The sequence below is a fragment of the Myiozetetes cayanensis genome, unplaced genomic scaffold, assembly GCF_022539395.1.
Source record: "Myiozetetes cayanensis isolate MyiCay16 unplaced genomic scaffold, myiCay2020 scf3, whole genome shotgun sequence".
Lineage (NCBI taxonomy): Eukaryota > Metazoa > Chordata > Aves > Passeriformes > Tyrannidae > Myiozetetes > Myiozetetes cayanensis.
The window spans coordinates 15666661-15684673 of record NW_026087521.1 but is presented as its reverse complement, the minus strand read 5'-3'; the positions used below and the strand labels follow the sequence as shown (position 1 = coordinate 15684673).

General features: G+C 37.6%; 1 protein-coding gene across 1 annotated transcript in view; it reads right to left on the bottom strand.

Moving 5' to 3' along the window:
* TBC1D22A (TBC1 domain family member 22A) overlaps positions 1–18013 on the bottom strand; it is a 166168-nt gene that overhangs the window by 61593 nt on the left and 86562 nt on the right. The window contains exon 11 of the mRNA XM_050324196.1: positions 13419–13546. Within this exon, the coding sequence (XP_050180153.1) occupies positions 13419–13546 (128 nt within the window). The remainder of the gene's footprint in view (positions 1–13418; positions 13547–18013) is intronic.

The following is an 18013-nucleotide window of genomic DNA, read 5'->3' as shown; positions in this document are numbered from 1 at the left end:
CCTTCCACGTACTTAGGTGATTTCATTTATGCCAACATAAAGAGCTACACAGTCATATAAGGAGACAGATCATTAAACTCATCTAGATCCAACAGAAAATTATATCATCTGAAAGCAATAGTGAAATTACTACAAAGACAGACAGTTCAGCATGCCAGGAAACCTCTGATAGCTCACTCATCAGAAGGACATTCACCTTTGCCATTCTAGATGATTCAGCACATTGTGGGGCAGGAAAGCATGAGATCAGTGTAAGGAAAGTCGTAGTAATGAACAACAGCATGTGTGGAAGCAAAGGCTAAAAATGTGTTAGTGATTGCTTCATTTAGATGTATGTGATATATTCGCAGTTCCTGACTTCCCAATCTGTGTAGGCAAAACAGATGTGAAGCAGCTACTCTTAATACATACTCATTTAACTTATGTCTAACATAAATCACTTAAGTTGGAAAGGATCTCCCAAGATCCTAATAACCTGCTAAAGAAGGGTTACCTAGACAGGGTTGTCTACAACCACATCCATCTGGCATCTGAATATCTCCAAGGATATTAATTTTAATAAAGCCTTCTTCTAGAAACCAACTACATCAAAGTAGCTAAGGAGCAAAACAATTTTCTAGACTACATCTAGCATTCTACTAGCATCCTACATTCATTCATCAAGACCCTGATCAATAAAGCACTTGAGAGTACATGCTTAAATAATAAAATTCATGAGTTGTTCTATGGAAGTCAATGAGATCATTCACATTCTTTAAGCTAAGCATAAGAGAAAGTACTTTCTCTCATCCTCTCTGCATTCACAATCAACTTCCATTTAATCACAGAAAAATTAACATCTTTTGAAAAATACTGAAAGCTGCCTTTAAGAACTTGAACCTAGAAAAACCTACAAGCTTTCCTATGTATACCACTGAGTTTTGATTTTGTATGGTTTAAGACATGTCTTTGCATGTCTTTGCATGTCTTCCTCTTAAGAAAGCATGGGTACCTAACTTTTTCCTTCTTTCATTTTCCACTTTGAATCTTTCCTGATGTCAGTGAATGCTACCAAAGAAAAGCAGACAAAAATTGGCAATACATGAACATATTTGGAATCCACACTTGCTTACGTTAAAACAGTTGATCTAGTGATCAAGAATGTCACGTCATTAAAAGCACTTTTGAATATTATGAAAGAAATTTTAACTCACTTTTCACAGAAATTCAGCTTCCATTTTGAGACAAAGACTTCTAAATTTAAGTGTCTACAAGCATGCTGTGTACTTAAGCTACACAGGTAATAAAGATGTAGTGAGTGTGTTCAATGGAGCTTAAAAAGGGATTTAGCTGACCAGCCACTCTAAACCATAAATCTCATAAATAACTCTAAATCTCTCTCTAGGCTCCTCTGAGTTTATTTATTAGGTGAAGCCTATGTAATAGAAGGGTTAACTTTGTTCATAAAATCTTATGTGTATGAGGGAATAAGAAACTTTTGTTATAATTCAACAAGATAAGTTTTACAGACATCTTGCTACACAAACAAGTGTCAGTATCAGTAGAATTTACAGCTGATAAGAACTACAGCTTTCATCCCTGACAAACTCCAGAAGGCAGATAACCACCTAGCAACAAGCCAGGAACTCACAGCCACAACACATTTGCATTCAAAACCTGGGACTTGAAAATGTATAAAAAGAGACATTTGCTACATTTTAATGTGTGTCTCGGGCAAAGCAGACTGGCTCCCCAGACCACCCAGCACTGTCTTTGCTTTATTATCGCTTGCTTAATAAATATATCAATGTTTAATTGGAAGTGAGTTGTCTAAATTCTTATACCAATTTATAACAGCCTAGATACCTAACACAGCAATGAACGCATACAAACTTACAGTAAGACACCTATGTTTTTGCATTTATATCTCAAACTGAACCCCACCTTGGTAAGTCCACAAGTAGGAAGGCCAGAGACTAGGAACTTGAACTAGTCCTAGATATGACAGACCTCTAAATACAGAAATTCCCATGGATTGGCAAGTAATATGCAAACCCATTCAAAGGCATGAATTTATGCCAGATAACAATTTCAACTTTTATGGGGAATCATATTTAACCATCTCACAGAGGCAGCTACTGTCAGTTTTATAATTGCTAGTGTAAGTGCAGATCACAGTTTGGAATCTGAATGGGAATACTTATCTGCCTAAGAATGTGGTCCAGTGCAAAATCAGGACCCACTCAATCTGCTTTCACTGAGAATTTAACCCTGTCTCTCCATAAGAAACTACAAAACAAATAGAAACAACTAACAAACTAGACTTAGATGATCAACAAAAGAGTACAAACAGTATGTACACAACATTATAATTCTACAAATACCATTTGGCTTTTTTCTATTCTAGGAGTAAACCTCAGACTGATATTTATATAAAAATGAATGAATGTATTTTAAAGTCACACTGAAAAGCTGAATTATTGCTTAAGAAACTACGTATACAGTTAAAGATAAAGCAGTGTGGTTCTTTTTTTGACTAACACTCTTACCTTCTTTTCTTTGAGTTTTAGATTATTCCGGATTGCGGTTAGCACAAAATAAACAATAAGAGGTCACTGACTTCAGTGCTATATCACTGAAATATAATTGCCTGCCATGATAAATTCCTAATGAGCACAACTCTCTCCAGTGGAAGGTTACCCTGGCAACAAAGTTATCTCAGAAGTTATCTCTACCACTATCCATGTGGTAGAAGGTGATGACAGTGAGTTTCCTGACAAAGATTCGAAGCATATTAAAACTTTTCAACTGCTCAAGCTGATTGGAAGCTTTATGTAGCAGGAGTGTATTGACACAAGAGAAAATACTTGCAGAATACAAAAGGATCAAGAATCTTCCAAAGGAATGCAGAGTTAAAATAAGGATGTTATGTTAAAACAAGAACATGTTTAGATTGCCAGTCTTGCAATAAAAAGTTCTTTTCTCACTTGTTCACAACTTCCTATGGTTTCAAATAACTAAATTTGATTTAAATCATACTTTTACATTTACTTTTAAAGAGAATAATATGAAAAGGTGTCCTTGAATTACAATGAAAGAAGATAAGATCAAGGCTGGACTCAGCAGACAGCAGGATGCTGAATTCCAGCTCCCAGGTAGGAAGCTAAAAAATATTCCCAAGAGAAAACAAGACGTGCCAGAATCAAAGGGAGAGGCATAACCTGAGTACAGGCTCCAGAAGATGCTGTTGCTTTTTAATCCCAGAGCTGGTTTCTCTTATGGTATATGGCAGGTGGAAAAGAAGTGTCACTACCAAGCCATACAGTATTTTTACCTTTATTTCCTTAGAAAATCAAACTTTTATGTTCACATTTCACACCTGGGAGGAAAGGTTATATTCCACTATGTCTGCCTCCTCTACTCCACAACATTTAACCTACTGGACAGATTCAGTCAAAACGACAAATGCATAGAAATCTGAAATACATGATCCTACCCATGTGTTAGTAATTGGATAGTAAATATTCCAATATGCAGACACTTCTAACAAGGTCACTAAGCAACATTCTAAAAGCAAGTTATTGTCAAATAAGAGAGAAAATGTCCAGGAATTAAAAGGACAAAATTAAAAGAGTAGGATCTGCATTGTTCACTAAAATACCAGGTGGTCTTGAAAAAGATTAGTTTGGTAGAGATGCAAAACTATTCAGGATGGCTTTTACTGGTAAAAAATAAAGCTGGCTGCAAAAAAGTTACAGAAAGCTGTTGTGTCACTGAATCACAAAATGCCAAATGAAATTCAGTCTGGATATACACATAAAGGTAAAAACACTGCCAAGTATAAACACCTGATGTCATCCTTGATATTAGCCACTAAGACAGTCAAGCTGGCTGAACTACAAATACCTACCTGAAAAAAATCATTTTCAACAGGAGAAAAGGCATGAGAAATTATAAATACAGAAAAAAAATAGAAAGCAATATGATTTATGAATCTAAGGAGTGCTCATCCATTGAAAAAGTCTCCATTTAATATGTAACAGAAAGAAGCACAAATGGCTACTTTAAGTACAGATATTTTCAGCTTGGAAAAGAAGTGATTGCATATAGAGACAGAAAACAGGTTTGAGACAGTTGATGAGGAAAAAGGGAATAAAGAATGATTTGACACAAATACTGATAAATCAAAGAAGTAAGTGGAAGAGAATTCAAAAGAATCTTTTGTTAAATCAAAAAAGGAAAATTTCTTTTCACAGTGAAAAAAGAAATTGCAAAAGAATCACTGACATGGGATGTTTTAAACAGCATACTTTAAAACAATTAGATACACATTTAATAATACTCAATGGGCATTAAAAAAAATGTAACATAGATATGTAATAAATCTTGCAACTAGTAGAAGATGGGAAGGTATATATCTTCCCCATTCTTCTGCTCTCACTCTAAATCTTTGATTTTGTCCACTTAACCTAGCCTAGTTCAAGGATCTTTATGATCCAAACCATGCTTTCTAATTAAAAAAAAAAAAAAAAAAAGTCCAGACCACTGGAACAGTGAGAGCTCTTAGGCTCTCTATATTCCTGGCCATGGAAAATTAAATCTGCTTTCAGCAGATGTATTTTGAGTCTCTTGTCTCAGATGGCTTAAGGCTTTGATTGAGACCAGAGTAGTAATAATGTCTTTCTTTTATAGATTCTACAGTGTCTGTTGAGAAATGCACTCCACTTTCAACTTTAATTGATTTTTTTTAAAAAGAGTACTAAACACAAGACAACTACTGGAAGACAGATTTAAATCATTCTTGTGTTCAGGGAATGAAAATCTCTGATTGAGTCTACATAAAAAAATAGAAACATAGGAAAAAAATTATAACTGCATTTTTGAACACTTCTTAAATTCCAATGACTTATGATGAGACAAAAATCATTATTCTGTATAATATCTTTTCCCCCTCTTTATCTCTTGTTTGTTTGTTTGTTTGGGGTAGGGGAAAGTGGAGGAAGAGATAGTGGTGTCAATTTCTGTGACCAAATTTTTATTTTAATAATTCCCTGGACATCTATTTTTCCATCTGGATAAAGAGAAACCCTGTGCTTCTGCAGTTTTTTGTGAGCTCCAATAAGATTTATGGGATCTCAGCACTTCTGGAAAATAGTACCAATATTATTTATTACAATATAAAATTAGATGCCTACTTTTAAACAAAATTTGATTGATCAAAAGCTAGTAATGAGCTACATAAATGATACCAACAAATAAATGAGAAACAAATATGTCTGTTACCATATTGGCCAATAGAGTATATGAGGTCCAACATGAATTAACACGACAATAAAAATGAACACTAAGTCAGAAAGAGGAAAAATACAGGTCAGCTCTCCTTGAAGAAGGAAAGAATATAAATGGCTGGTCAATTACATGTGATAATACTAGTTCTAACTGAGAAAAAAAAATAATAATGTTTATCTTGCACAAAGAAAGCATCGGTCTCCTGGATTAAGAAGAAATAACGAATTTCAAGGAGGAAAAAAAAATATTTCTCTGGACCCATCTGCAGGATTTCAGGAGGAAAGATATAAGTCAGCAGGCTCTACCAGCAATGAGTGCTCCCTATTCAAGCGTGTCTAACGGATGCAACCTGAGAAATGTACTATCTACCAAAAAGGAAAATCTTCTTAGGAAAGATGGCAAATAAGGACAAGCAATCATTCTGATCTAACACTAGGGCTGGAATCACAGCTCTTCTCTCTCATCCTCCCTCCCTTGCACCTGGCTGCGGTACTCAGCAGCCTCCTCACTTTGCTAATCTGAAGAAAACTAACAGATAACTGCCAAGGAGCTGAGGAACAGAAACTAGGAGAAAAACCTATTTCAGCAGTGAGACAGTAAATCAGCTCATCAGTACTGTCAAATTCTATCAGTGTTATTATTTGCTTTTTCCTATACCTTTGTATACAATCTTTGTAACTGTTTTGCATTTCACATGGTATGCCTTATAAACATGCTTTACCACTTATTTTATGTTGTAAGCCTTAAGGTATCTCGGTAACACTAAAATTTTCCTCATACAAGAACAAGGTAAAGCTGCAAAGAAGGACAGCAGGGCCCTGTAAACAGTACCTATCTCATTGCCTGGTTTTGTGTATCCAATGAGTCTGAGTGTGTGACTCATGCCAGCTATACCAGCCTGCTGCAGTATGCTTTTGGTGTATAAGAAAATACAGAAGTTTTGATGTTGTTTAAAGTGAACATGCTTCCAAGATGGCTTTGTAACTCTTTGTGTAAACCTTTCTTCTTCCCAAGGTTCCTTTAGTCTTACCTATACCTTTGGAATGTCTAAGAGACAACTGAAAGCTCATCTATTGGTTGTTAACCCTTATTGCCATTGGTTGTTTGTAAGACCCCACCGGTTGTCTTGTAATCCCCCCAAGAGCTACTTAAGACGTTATCCAGAACAATAAACTCTCTCTGCCTTCTCTCCCTGCCTGTTGCTGCCATGTCCTGTGGTCTGTCTCTGCTGGGACCATGGGACACCACATGGTGGGGGGAGGGGGAGGGAGCACTACTCCCCTCCAGAGCTATAGGTAAAAGGAAAGCCTCTAGACTGGAGTTCCCTCCCTATCCACCCTCAACGTTCATCACCAGTCTACTTACTGGTCAGCTGGTAACACAGCAAGCAGCTAAAGAGTGCTAACCAAATAGGCTTCATGGCAGGTGAAACTATCATGCTGTACATTTGAACTCTGAACAGTCACACAGCATATGATACCACATATTTAGAATTGAAAACTAATACAGATAGTTACCGCTTTTTTTTCATTTTTTGTGTTCTTTTTCCTTCTGAGCAAGTTTTTAGCTACAGAACCTGTGTCAGCATCTCTTCTGAAAATTTTGTACTACTGACAGAGTGAGTTACACAGAGAAATCACTGCAAAAAGGACAGTATGAAAAGGTAATTTATGTAAGAACATCAGAAGGAAAACACTTTAATGAAAAATACATGCATTTCATTCTACAGTACTTATATGCCTATGAAAACGCTTGTCCTATTTACAACACCAAAACCAGTCAGCATAACATTGTGTTATCTTGTATCAGGATGATTTGATGGCATTGTTAGAGACTTCCTTCCAGCTGCAAACTGTCTACAAATCAAATGTAGTTTTGAACTCAATATTAAAGCAGTTTAAAAATACTGATAGTTAAAACTGAACACTGTTCTGCTCTAAGTATTGGCATATAACCACTGACGTTCAAGTCCTGTATTGTCATTTCTAGTCAAAAATGAAGAGCTCAGAATGGATGCCACCACTGTAATGGCATTGCTTTCTTCCCCCCAACACAGCTCCATAAACACAGTGGATCTCAAAAGTGCCTGAAGGGCAAACATCAATAAAATGTCTTAGTCTGAAGCAAGGATACTTCTGAGGCTTTGATGCCCAACATTTAAAATATTTATTTAGAGTAGGACAGTGTAGATCATAGAATCATATAATCACAGAATTAACTGGGTTGGAAGAGACCTCAGAGATCATCAAGTCCAACCCTTGATCCAACCCCACTGTGATTACTAGATCATGGCACTCACTGCCACATCCAGTCTCATCTTAAAAACCTCCAGGGATGGTGAATCCACCACCTCTCTGAGCAGGCCATTCCAATGTCTGATCACTCTCTCTGTAAAGAACTTCTTCCTAATATCCAACCTAAACATCCCCTGGTGGAGCTTAAGACCTGTGCCCTCTTGTCCTACTGCTGATTGCCTGGGAGAAGAGACCGACCCCCACCTGGCTACAACCTCCTTTCAGGTAGTTGTAGAGAGTGATGAGCTCATCCCTGAGCCTCCTCTTCTCCAGACTAAACAACCCCAGCTCCCTCAGCCTCTCCTCATACGACTTGTGCTCAAGTCCCTTCACCAGCCTGATTGCTCTTCTCTGGACCTGCTCCAGCACCTCAATATCCTTCCTGAACTGAGGGGCCCAGAGCTGAACACAATACTCAAGGTGTGGCTTCACCAGTGCTGAGTACAGGGGAAGGATCACTCCCCTCGTCCTACTGTCCACACTGTTCCTGATGCAGGCCAGGATGCCATTGGCCTTCTTGGCCACCTGGGCACACTGCTGGCTCATGTTCAAGCTCTTGTCAATCAGCACCCCCAGGACCCTTTCCACCTGGCTGCTCTCCAGCCACTCTGTGCCCAGCCTGTAGCGCTGCAGGGGTTGTTGTGGCCAAAGTGCAGGGCCCGGCACTTGGCCTTGTTGAACTTCATCCCATGGGAATCGGCCCAACTCTCCAGACTATCCAGGTGCATCTGCAGAGCCCTCCTGCCCTCCAGTAGGTCGACACTCCCTCCCAACTTGGTGTCGTCTGCAAATTTGCTAATGATGGACTCAGTCCCCTCATCTAGATCATAAATAAAGATGTTAAACAGGACTGGGCCCAGCACTGATCCCTGGGGGACACCACTGGTGACCAGCCGCCAGCTGGATGCAGCCCCGTTCACCAGCACTCTCTGGGCCCGGCCCTCCAGCCAGTTCTTAACCTGGCACAGAGTGCCCCTCTCCAAGCCATGAGCTGCCAGCTTTTCCAGGAATATATTATGGGAGACAGTGTCAAAGGCTTTGCTGAAGTCACATAGATAGACACATCCACAGCCTTCCCCTCATCCACCAGGTGGGTCACCTGATCATAAAAGGAGATCAGGTTGGTCAGAGAGGACCTGCCCCCCCTAAACCCTGATGCTGAGCATTGAGACATCTCCACCTTTTCTAATACACTATGTTGAATCTTAAGTTAGAAGCCCACAAAAGTCAGTTCCATATAGCAAAGTAATTTTTAAAATAGTGTCAAAACACCCTTCTGGAAATGAACAAACATAAAACTGACTTGCATTTTCTAAGTCCATAGAAATATGTTAAACACTTATACCTCATGAAAAATTTAGTTGTCATGCTACTTTATTTTACCAATCCTTTATGTCAAAAAGGATGACAAAATATAAGATTGTGATGGTTCAGACTTGGCTCCCTGCCAAATGCCCGAACCTCCAGTAGCAGCCCCCCCTCCCCCTTCCTTCTTCCCCCAGAGCAAAGGAAAAAAATTATGCAAATTGAAGAGCCCGAAAATCAAGTTAGTTATATAAAAAATATATATTTTATGTATATTACAGTTAAGATGCTATGTACACAGCAAAAGGGAATCCAAATGCCCCCTGAAGAGATAGGGAAAGGGGAAAAAGGGACAAAAGGGAACAAAAAGGGACACCAAATAGATGTGCGCAATCAAACCCGAGAATTAGTAAAATAGCTAGTAAAACAAATCTCACCATGTCCCTTAGAGAAGCAGGATTGGCAGACATGGTCAGCACTCTCCAATCCTCCACGTGTCAGGCCAGCGGTCACTGCAGGCCTCAGCCTTAGATAAGCGAGACCAACGCAGGGACTCACTGTTCCCAAACCTCGCCGGAAGAGAAGAGAGCAAAGGCCTCTCCTCCCTTCTTATTTATACCCTGATTTACGCAAAAATCGTATGGAATACTGGGAACACTGCCCCTTCCTTGGTTACAAACTGGTCACCAGGGAAGGCCTAGATTAAAACGACCACAAAGATAAAAAGCCAAGATATAATAAAAGACAAAAGATAAAACTGAGGTCTTACATTACATTATTTTGGTTTGTGAAATCTGTCATACTTGACAAAGTCTATGAACATTCATATTAATCAGTTCTACATACATAAAATTTGAGTGTCTTGGCTGTAACTTAACAAGCAATTTCTATTTTGAATGAATTTACAAGGTATTTCTCTTAAACCAAAAAAATCCAAATCAAACCAAAAGAACCCAAAACTAAACAAACAAACAAACAGCAACAACAAAAAAGCACCTAAATCAAGCAAAAAAGTGGGATAATCCAATCCCATAAAAATTCAATTCAGGTTAAAGAATAAACCAAACTAAATATTTATGACTAAGAAGCTCTCTCCACATATCCTTTGTAAGTAAGATGCATAATGTCTTTACTTTTTATACTTTATACAGTTGTGCTACAGAAGACAGTGATGTATTTTAGTAGATTTCACAGATAACAGTTACAGAATAACAGAGTATTCACTGAAGTGAGAATTGGGAACCTTTCCAAATTTCTCTTCCCCTCAGCTTTAACTAGTTTAGGTACAGGTATTTTGGACTCTGTGTTCAGTGATTTACGTCACAGAGCCTAAAAACTATTGATGAATCCTAAATTAAACTAGACAGAGAATATGACACTAGCCAGAGTACTTTGCTACTGTACATTCCAAGACAGAGGTGGACACCATTTAAGTGTCCAGTTCTATTCTCACAAAGTTAATGGAAGAACAGTTACAAATTTCAAGAGACAGAATGCAGTTCTAACACCTCCAGCCAACAGCAGTTATCTGTCACACTAGAAAATATACAACAGCAGTTTATTTAAGTGTGCTGTTATTCTCCTGAATACACAGCTTATGAGAACTAGGGCCTGCTGTGAGAATGACCAATCTAGAATTTAAGCTGGAAACAGCACAATATTTATCTTTCCACTGCAAACAGAGGAAAACAGGCAGCTCAGTGAGACAAGGTATGGTTTCAGCTTTGATGGAGAGAACGGAAGACAAAAGAGAGAAAATTTTTATTTTCTGTGAAAACATCATCATCAGGACCCTTCCTTTTAAGAGGGGCCACTATTCTCTAATTATTGGATTTCTGCAGGAAATGGGGGAGCCAGAATGCACTCCCAGTGCAGACATAAGGGATCTGACAGTTCCGCCTACCTTCCCATTCCCTCCACATGAAGGAACCTGACTGCCACACCTAACCTGACCCTCCTCTGGCAGCACTCCTATGCTGTTCCCAAATCATGTCACACACTGGACTAGAGATGACTGTAAGCAGTGCCTTGCAAAATGCCCCATCCCTTCCCCAGAGCCACAAGGTAGGTAGAGTCTGAGCAAAAGCCTTCACATCACCAGTGTAGGGATGCCTGTAGTCCCCACTGTGGCTGATGTTACATTGCAACATGATTAGTTCACCTCTCTGAGCTTATACTGCAGTTAAAGGCATTTCTGTTTACAGCAGTTGAAGAATATCAGGAAGTAAAAGTCAGTACATGCACATACTGAGCAGGTACTGAAACAGCAGATGGCAAAAATGTGTAAATCTAAGCAGAACCACCATGTTTCCTTACTTTAGTGCTTTAGGACATGAGGTAGCAAAAGCAAGCCTGATAACAGGATCATCAGCCTTTGAGTACAGTGTGAAAAGCAGTTAAGCATCTATCCAGGCCCTTACAATCATTAGTATGATTGTTCCTCCCATCAGTATCTAGAAAGTTAATTTTTTTTTTAATAGGATCCCCTACTAGATTTCTTGCCTTTACTCATTTACATTGCTCTTTCAAATTCAAAACCACAGGATCATCCATAGGTAGACCCTCTGAAAAACTTCTTTAAAATACATCTCTAAATGACCTTTTGGCCTTTAGCAGGCTTTACAGTTAAGAATATGAATCAGATGATACAACCAAATGAAAAAATTCCATCTCTAAAGTGTTTTGCATTCAGAAAGAAGCACTGCTGATACAGTTGCAAATTATTAAGTTAGGAATCACATGCAGTGGAATGCCTTAGTGACAAGTTATTTGTGTAAAAATCTATAATACTTAACACTTTAGCAAAAATTTTGCCCAAACTTTACTGGCCCTTTCTTGCAGATTAACTGCATTTATTATCCATATTCTCAGGGTGACAAGATCCATATTATAGGTTGATAATAAGTTTAGTATAAGCACAACTGAAACACAATTAGCAATTTGAGGAATTGCTTGGGATTGTTCAAGAAAAGGGTTGGTAATAGAAGTAGGTGTCTACATTAAGATATCCTTAGTGGTTTTAAATACACTATTAGACTAGAAATGCATACACTACAGTCTACTAAATAATGAAACCTAGAAAACAGCACAGATCTGCTGCACCTGCCAACTCAAAACACAGAATTATTCCTTAAGCTTTCTTTAATACAGAAAAAATAGTCTCAGTCCAGGTGTAAGAATTTCATTTAGATATTTAGGTATAAGAAACCTTAATTTAAAAGATACACTTGGAAATCCCATGTAAATATTTAAGTATTAAGTTTTTAAACAGTACAGAGAACTACTGTAATATAGCAGAATTTGTTAAAAATCATAATTAAATCAACAGAAACCCTTGTTATAGATAAAGATCCCATTGAAGTGTACCTTGAGAGGTGCCTATGGACCAGCAATGAAAAAGAGTTTCCTTCAACATGGCAATAGTTTGAGAAATTAGCCACAGACTTGGTTTTCAAAGGAAGTTTTTCAAGGTTATCACAGAATCACAGCTTACAGATGAGCTCAAAGTGAAGCTTTGGCAAAAAAAAATCTATTTTTTGGGCACTTATGGCTGGTTAGCTGGATTAAGGAAGTGCTCTTACGTGATTTTAACACACATTTGGATACCATCACACTTCACTGAAACAACTTACTGGAATCACTAAATGAATAGCAAGCAATTCTCCACCCTCTACTAGAGGTCTGGATAGATGGTCTAAGTAGACATTCTGGTATTAAAGTGTATGAAACTAACTGAACATTGATACATAATGAGCAGACATAAAGACACCGATATTTAAAGATGCTACATCTCTTTACAGGACATAAATTGTGAATTAGCCTCATGTACTAAGTAATTCAGTTGAAAATTCTTACGGAATTTAAAATCTTTTTACTTTTTTCTTGTTTATTCTTTTTCCCATTAACTTCAACAACAAAGTTGGTAGATAAAGATATACAGTTTAAATACACAGCCAGGAATTGCAGCCAGAACCTACTGTAACATTAAGTAATAGAACTAAGAATGGATAAACAGTTTTTCTCCAATATCAACTCTTTCTCTTGACAGTCAGGAAAGAAATTACTGAGGAAAAATAATTACTGCAACCAGAGGTCAGTAACATAAAGAGTTTTGTCTGGACAAACAGTAAGACAGAAGACATGACAATGGGATGGATTCTGAAAACTGAAGACTGAAAGCTAGTATTGGATTGAGTAGTTAAACATATGGGGCAATAAGAAACCTGGCACTCACAGTCAATGGAGGCCATTGATTAAGCACAATTCAATGTTTTGCTTGTCTGAAGAGACAGAAGGGAATACTGACATTAACTCTGAGTGTTCATTTTAGTACTATAAACTATCATGACATCAAGTGCTTGGTTTTGAAGGGCAAGAAGACTGAAGACATCAAATGTTTTTAAGTAGTAGTGATCATTGAAGGCTTTTTCTCTCATTATGATGATTTTCAGATGACATTATAGCAAAAGGTTCAAGAAAAACCACTCACAAAGTTACTGGCATGTCCAAAACACATTACCAGAGTTATGGAGGTTTAAAAAAAGTACTTACTTGGTATGTGTCCCATAACCTGATGGTACACCGCAAAGGGACTTCTCTCATCAGCAAGTTATTCATCCAACGGAAAGCAAATTGCAAGTATTTCACCTCATGCTGATCCAAGTGCCTATGAACTTGTTCTGAAGACAGAATAAACAGGTATTTTACTGCAACTTTTCTGCAGCCTTAGGTATTAAATGCACTGTCTAAAACAATAAAATACTCCTCCAACTTCAAGGAAATAAAATGTGGTGGTGCATGCAAGTTGTTACAACTGAATGAAAATAACCAAAAATATAAACTAGTTAAACATTACATTGGACTGATTTTTCTGCCTCTAGATGGCTTAAACAACTGGTCTGAGTTGTGCTATCTTAAGAGAACATTAAGATCAGAGCTTACAATACAACCCAAAAATATATAATGTGAAATGATTAGGTACATATATCATTCATTTCTTAGGTTACAAACTATTTGGGGCAAGACTACAAGAGACAAAGTGGCCTCCTAAAATAAAGGCCTCCAAAAATAAAGTGTTGGTAATAAACAGAAGACAATATTAAATTAAGAAGTCAAAGAAATATAAGGAAAGAACATACAAAGGTTGCATTCACTTGAGACAAAAAAAAAAAAGTGAGATTAATGTGTAGGAAATACAGTGAGAAAACTTAACCAATTTGTAGCTTAAACAATTTCTTAGTGTAACAAATAAATGCAAATAAAGCCTGTACAAACCAATGGTTTCTAAAACAGTACCTATACAAGCTGTGTTTATTGTAGCACATTTACTATTTGAAAGCTGTGATAATCCCTTGCATGGGTTATTGCTAGAGCTAACAGAACTCATCTATTACATGGCTTGCCTAAGTTTGCCAGAATTTTCTCCAAAAAGCATCACAGACATTCTTTTAACTGGTTTTAGTTAACAAGCTCAAGTATGACACTAGCATGGTATAAATGACAAATACTGCAGAAATGCTGACGTCTTGCTTTGGACAAATTTATGACAAGAAGTCTTTGTTAAAGCCTAAATAAGACATTCCTACTGTCTTTCTGTATACAAATACATTATTGGGAGATATTTTTCCTACCCAGATCATCCTTCATCCTCATTCACAAAGGTGTATTATCAGCTCAGCAAATGCTCACCTTCCAAATTTCACATTTCTCAGAAAGATCTAAGGCAGCACTAAAATACTAAAGGAATTTAAAAAAAAAAAAATCCTGAGAGTATGGTAGCACTATTACAGGAAACACTACCTAAAGAATAAGGTAACAGAAGTTAAGTGATACTAAGTTATAACATAGACTGAAGCTGTTCAAAAATTTTTTTCCCCCAAGATGTATTTTGTGGCTATATGAAAGTGTCAGCCAATATAATACAGTGTTTCAATGTGGAAACGAGAAGTAAAAATCTTCAAGATTTTAAAAACAAGCAACAATTAGTTTTTTTAAAAAATAAGACATCACAACACACTACTCCAAAGGTCCACTTATCACAACATCCCATCTCCACTCATAATTGAAAACAAATATCTATGAAAATGTATAAAGCACTGGTATTTCTCCATGGCATGTGTCAACCTCCATCCATCTGTGGATAAGCATCTCTCTGTGTCTCCACCAGACCTGGTATCTATGTTGCTGGAGGCATACCCTTCCATAATATAAATATAGACAAATATATAAAACTATATGCACACCTTAGATACATCTCTTACTTCTCCTGGGAACTTTTTTATTCACAGCTATATATATAAAAATAGATGAATCTTTAAATCATTCATTTCATTTCTATGTATAACACTAAGTAGCTAATTACATATTTCTGCTATATAAGAGACTGAACTTATATGGGATCTATGGGATGTGAAATGGTAGAGAATGATGGTGGAGGTGTAATGATCTTGTGCTCTTCTAAGTCCCTCTCCTTCTCTGTCATTATGTGTACAGGAAAAGTACTACAGCTTTATCACTGTATATTGTGCCTACATATTGTCAATATTTCTAAAATTATATGAGAAGTTTGTGATGGATTTTCCACTACCCATAACAGCCTCAGCGTTCCAGCCTCAAGCTCTTGTGACTAATCTTCTTCCTTTCTCTACAAACCTAATATCCTCCCATCACCTTTACATCCTTCTTTCCCAGGATTTCTGCAAAAGTCATCAGCTGCCCCAGTTGGCAGAGAGACAAAAGCCAATATCAAGGATCGTTCTCCACTCTCACTGTGCAAGTGCAATGAGCATGAAGCCAGTACTCCAAATATGACAATGAACTGTGGGACTTGCTCTGTAGCCCTTCCTCAGCAGCAATTTGGGTCACATTTTTTTTTGGTTGGTTTTTGTTTATTTGATTGGTTTGTTTTTTAAAGAAGCATCAAATGAGCTTTACAAAGGTCTTGAAAATCTGCACAATGGAGATGTTTCTCCTTTTGGAAAATGATCATGAAGGAAGTACTTAAGCTTGAAAAGTTATTGGAAGGAGAAGACAAATGTGATAACCATATATGTTCTGCAACCTTAGAGAAATAGGTTTAAAAATTAAGCATAGCAGTTTATGTCTAGAAGTCCACATTTTGAAGACAGTAGAAGCTTCAGAAGCCTCTGTATTTTCATTTTCCACACAAAGGCTTGCATGCCTCTAACTTCTAAACAGTTAGAACAGTTCATTCAGAAGGGACCTACGATGATCATCCAGTCCAAGTGCCTGACCACTTCAGGGCTACCCAAAAGTTAAAACACTTTGTAAGGGCGTTGTTAAGGCCTCAAACACTGGTAGGTTTAAGACATTAATCACATTTCTAGGAAGCCTGTTCTAGCATTTGACCACTCTCTCATTAAAGAAATGCTTCCTAATGTTGAGTCCGAAACTCCGCTGGTGCAGGTTTGAATGATTCCCATGCCTTCTCTCACTGGATCCCAGGGAGAAGAGCTCAGCACCTCCCTCTCCACTTCCCCTGCTCAGGAAGCTATAGAGAAAAGTAAAGGTTGCCTTTCACCCTCTTCTTCTCCAAACTAGACAAGACCACAGTCTTCAGCTGCTCCTCACAGGACATGCCTTCCAGCCCCATCACCAGACTTCTTGCCCTCCTCTGGACACATTCAAGAATTTTCACATCCTTCTCAAGTTGTGGGGCCCAGAACTGCACACAGTGCTCAAGGTGATCCTGCACCAACACTGAATGCCGTGGGATAATTAATCCTTTTGACCACCTGGTGATGCTGTGTTTGATGCATCCCAGGATGAGGTTTGCCCTCCTGGCTGCCAGGGCACACTGCTGGTTCCTACTGAGCTGCTGCCAACCAGAACCCAGATCGCTTTTTGCAGGGCTGCTCTCCAGCCACTCCTCTCCCAAGCTATACTTATGATCAGCGTGACTTTATCACAGAAGGAGCAGAACTAGTCATATGTTCTTGGTAAATTTTCAAATTTTGAATAAATCATTGATGACTGCCCAGTGCTCTCATTTAAGAAGGTTCCTCTGCAAGGCATCTCGTCCCTCAAGAGACACAACAGCACCTCCCAGTATAGTATCATTAGCAAACTTACCAATGGTGCATTCAACTCCTGCATCTGGATCACTGATAAAAATACTGAATAGATGTGGTCTTGGAATTGAACCTTGAAGGACACCACTGGTGAATGATTGCCAGACAGATGTAGCCTAATTCACTACAACCTTCTGAGCACTGTCCTCTGCCAGTTCTCAGCCCAGTCCACCATTATTAGGTCAGTTATTCAGGACAAATACTAAATTACTACCGTGTGTCTGCCCTTGCTCCAGGCAAATTTAGCTGCAAGTTAAATACACTGAAGTGAGATACTGTGTTAAATTTATTTTTTTAATGTCACATTTAGATACCTATATTGCAGATTACTATAATTAGATAATCCACTACATCAAGCAGGATGCAAAAAAAGTCAGTTTTATTTCTAAGTGAAGTTACTAACTCACAAACACTTTTGTTCTTCACACAGCAGAAAAAAATTTCATTTGGTTGCTTACAGCCATTGAAAGTAAGTAATGAAAAACAATAAATTGTGCCAGTTGTGATATTTCAGCTACAGTTGTTAATGGGAATAATGAATTTCTTGAAAGTTGCTTTCTAGTCTAAGCAAGTTGAAAAATGGATTACTAAATTCTGTGCATTACAGCCAATTGATGCAAGACTGGAATAGAAGATGCATTGAGTAAAGAATCTAATTCTTCCTACTTTGTAAGTAATTGTGAGTAGAGGCTAATTTGCTGATAAAGGTAATTTGGACCGACATAATCTAAATCTAAATTTTCCATTTCAATGAAAATAAGTATGTATGAGCAATGAACAAGAAGATATATAATTACTGTCAGCTTTAAGACTTCAAATATTTTATATAAACTACTTCTACTTAAGTTTCTGATACAAAAATTATTTTACAATTAAAACTAATGCGTTAATTGTAATTCAAAATAAATGAGAATTATATTTAATAAGTTTCCCAATACTTTCAATAAATCTATACATAAAGTTTGGGTGAAGAAAGTCTTCTGATTAAAGGATAAAATACATTATACAGGTGCATTCTGAAGTAGCATACTGGTTCCATAGGTAACTTGTAGATAA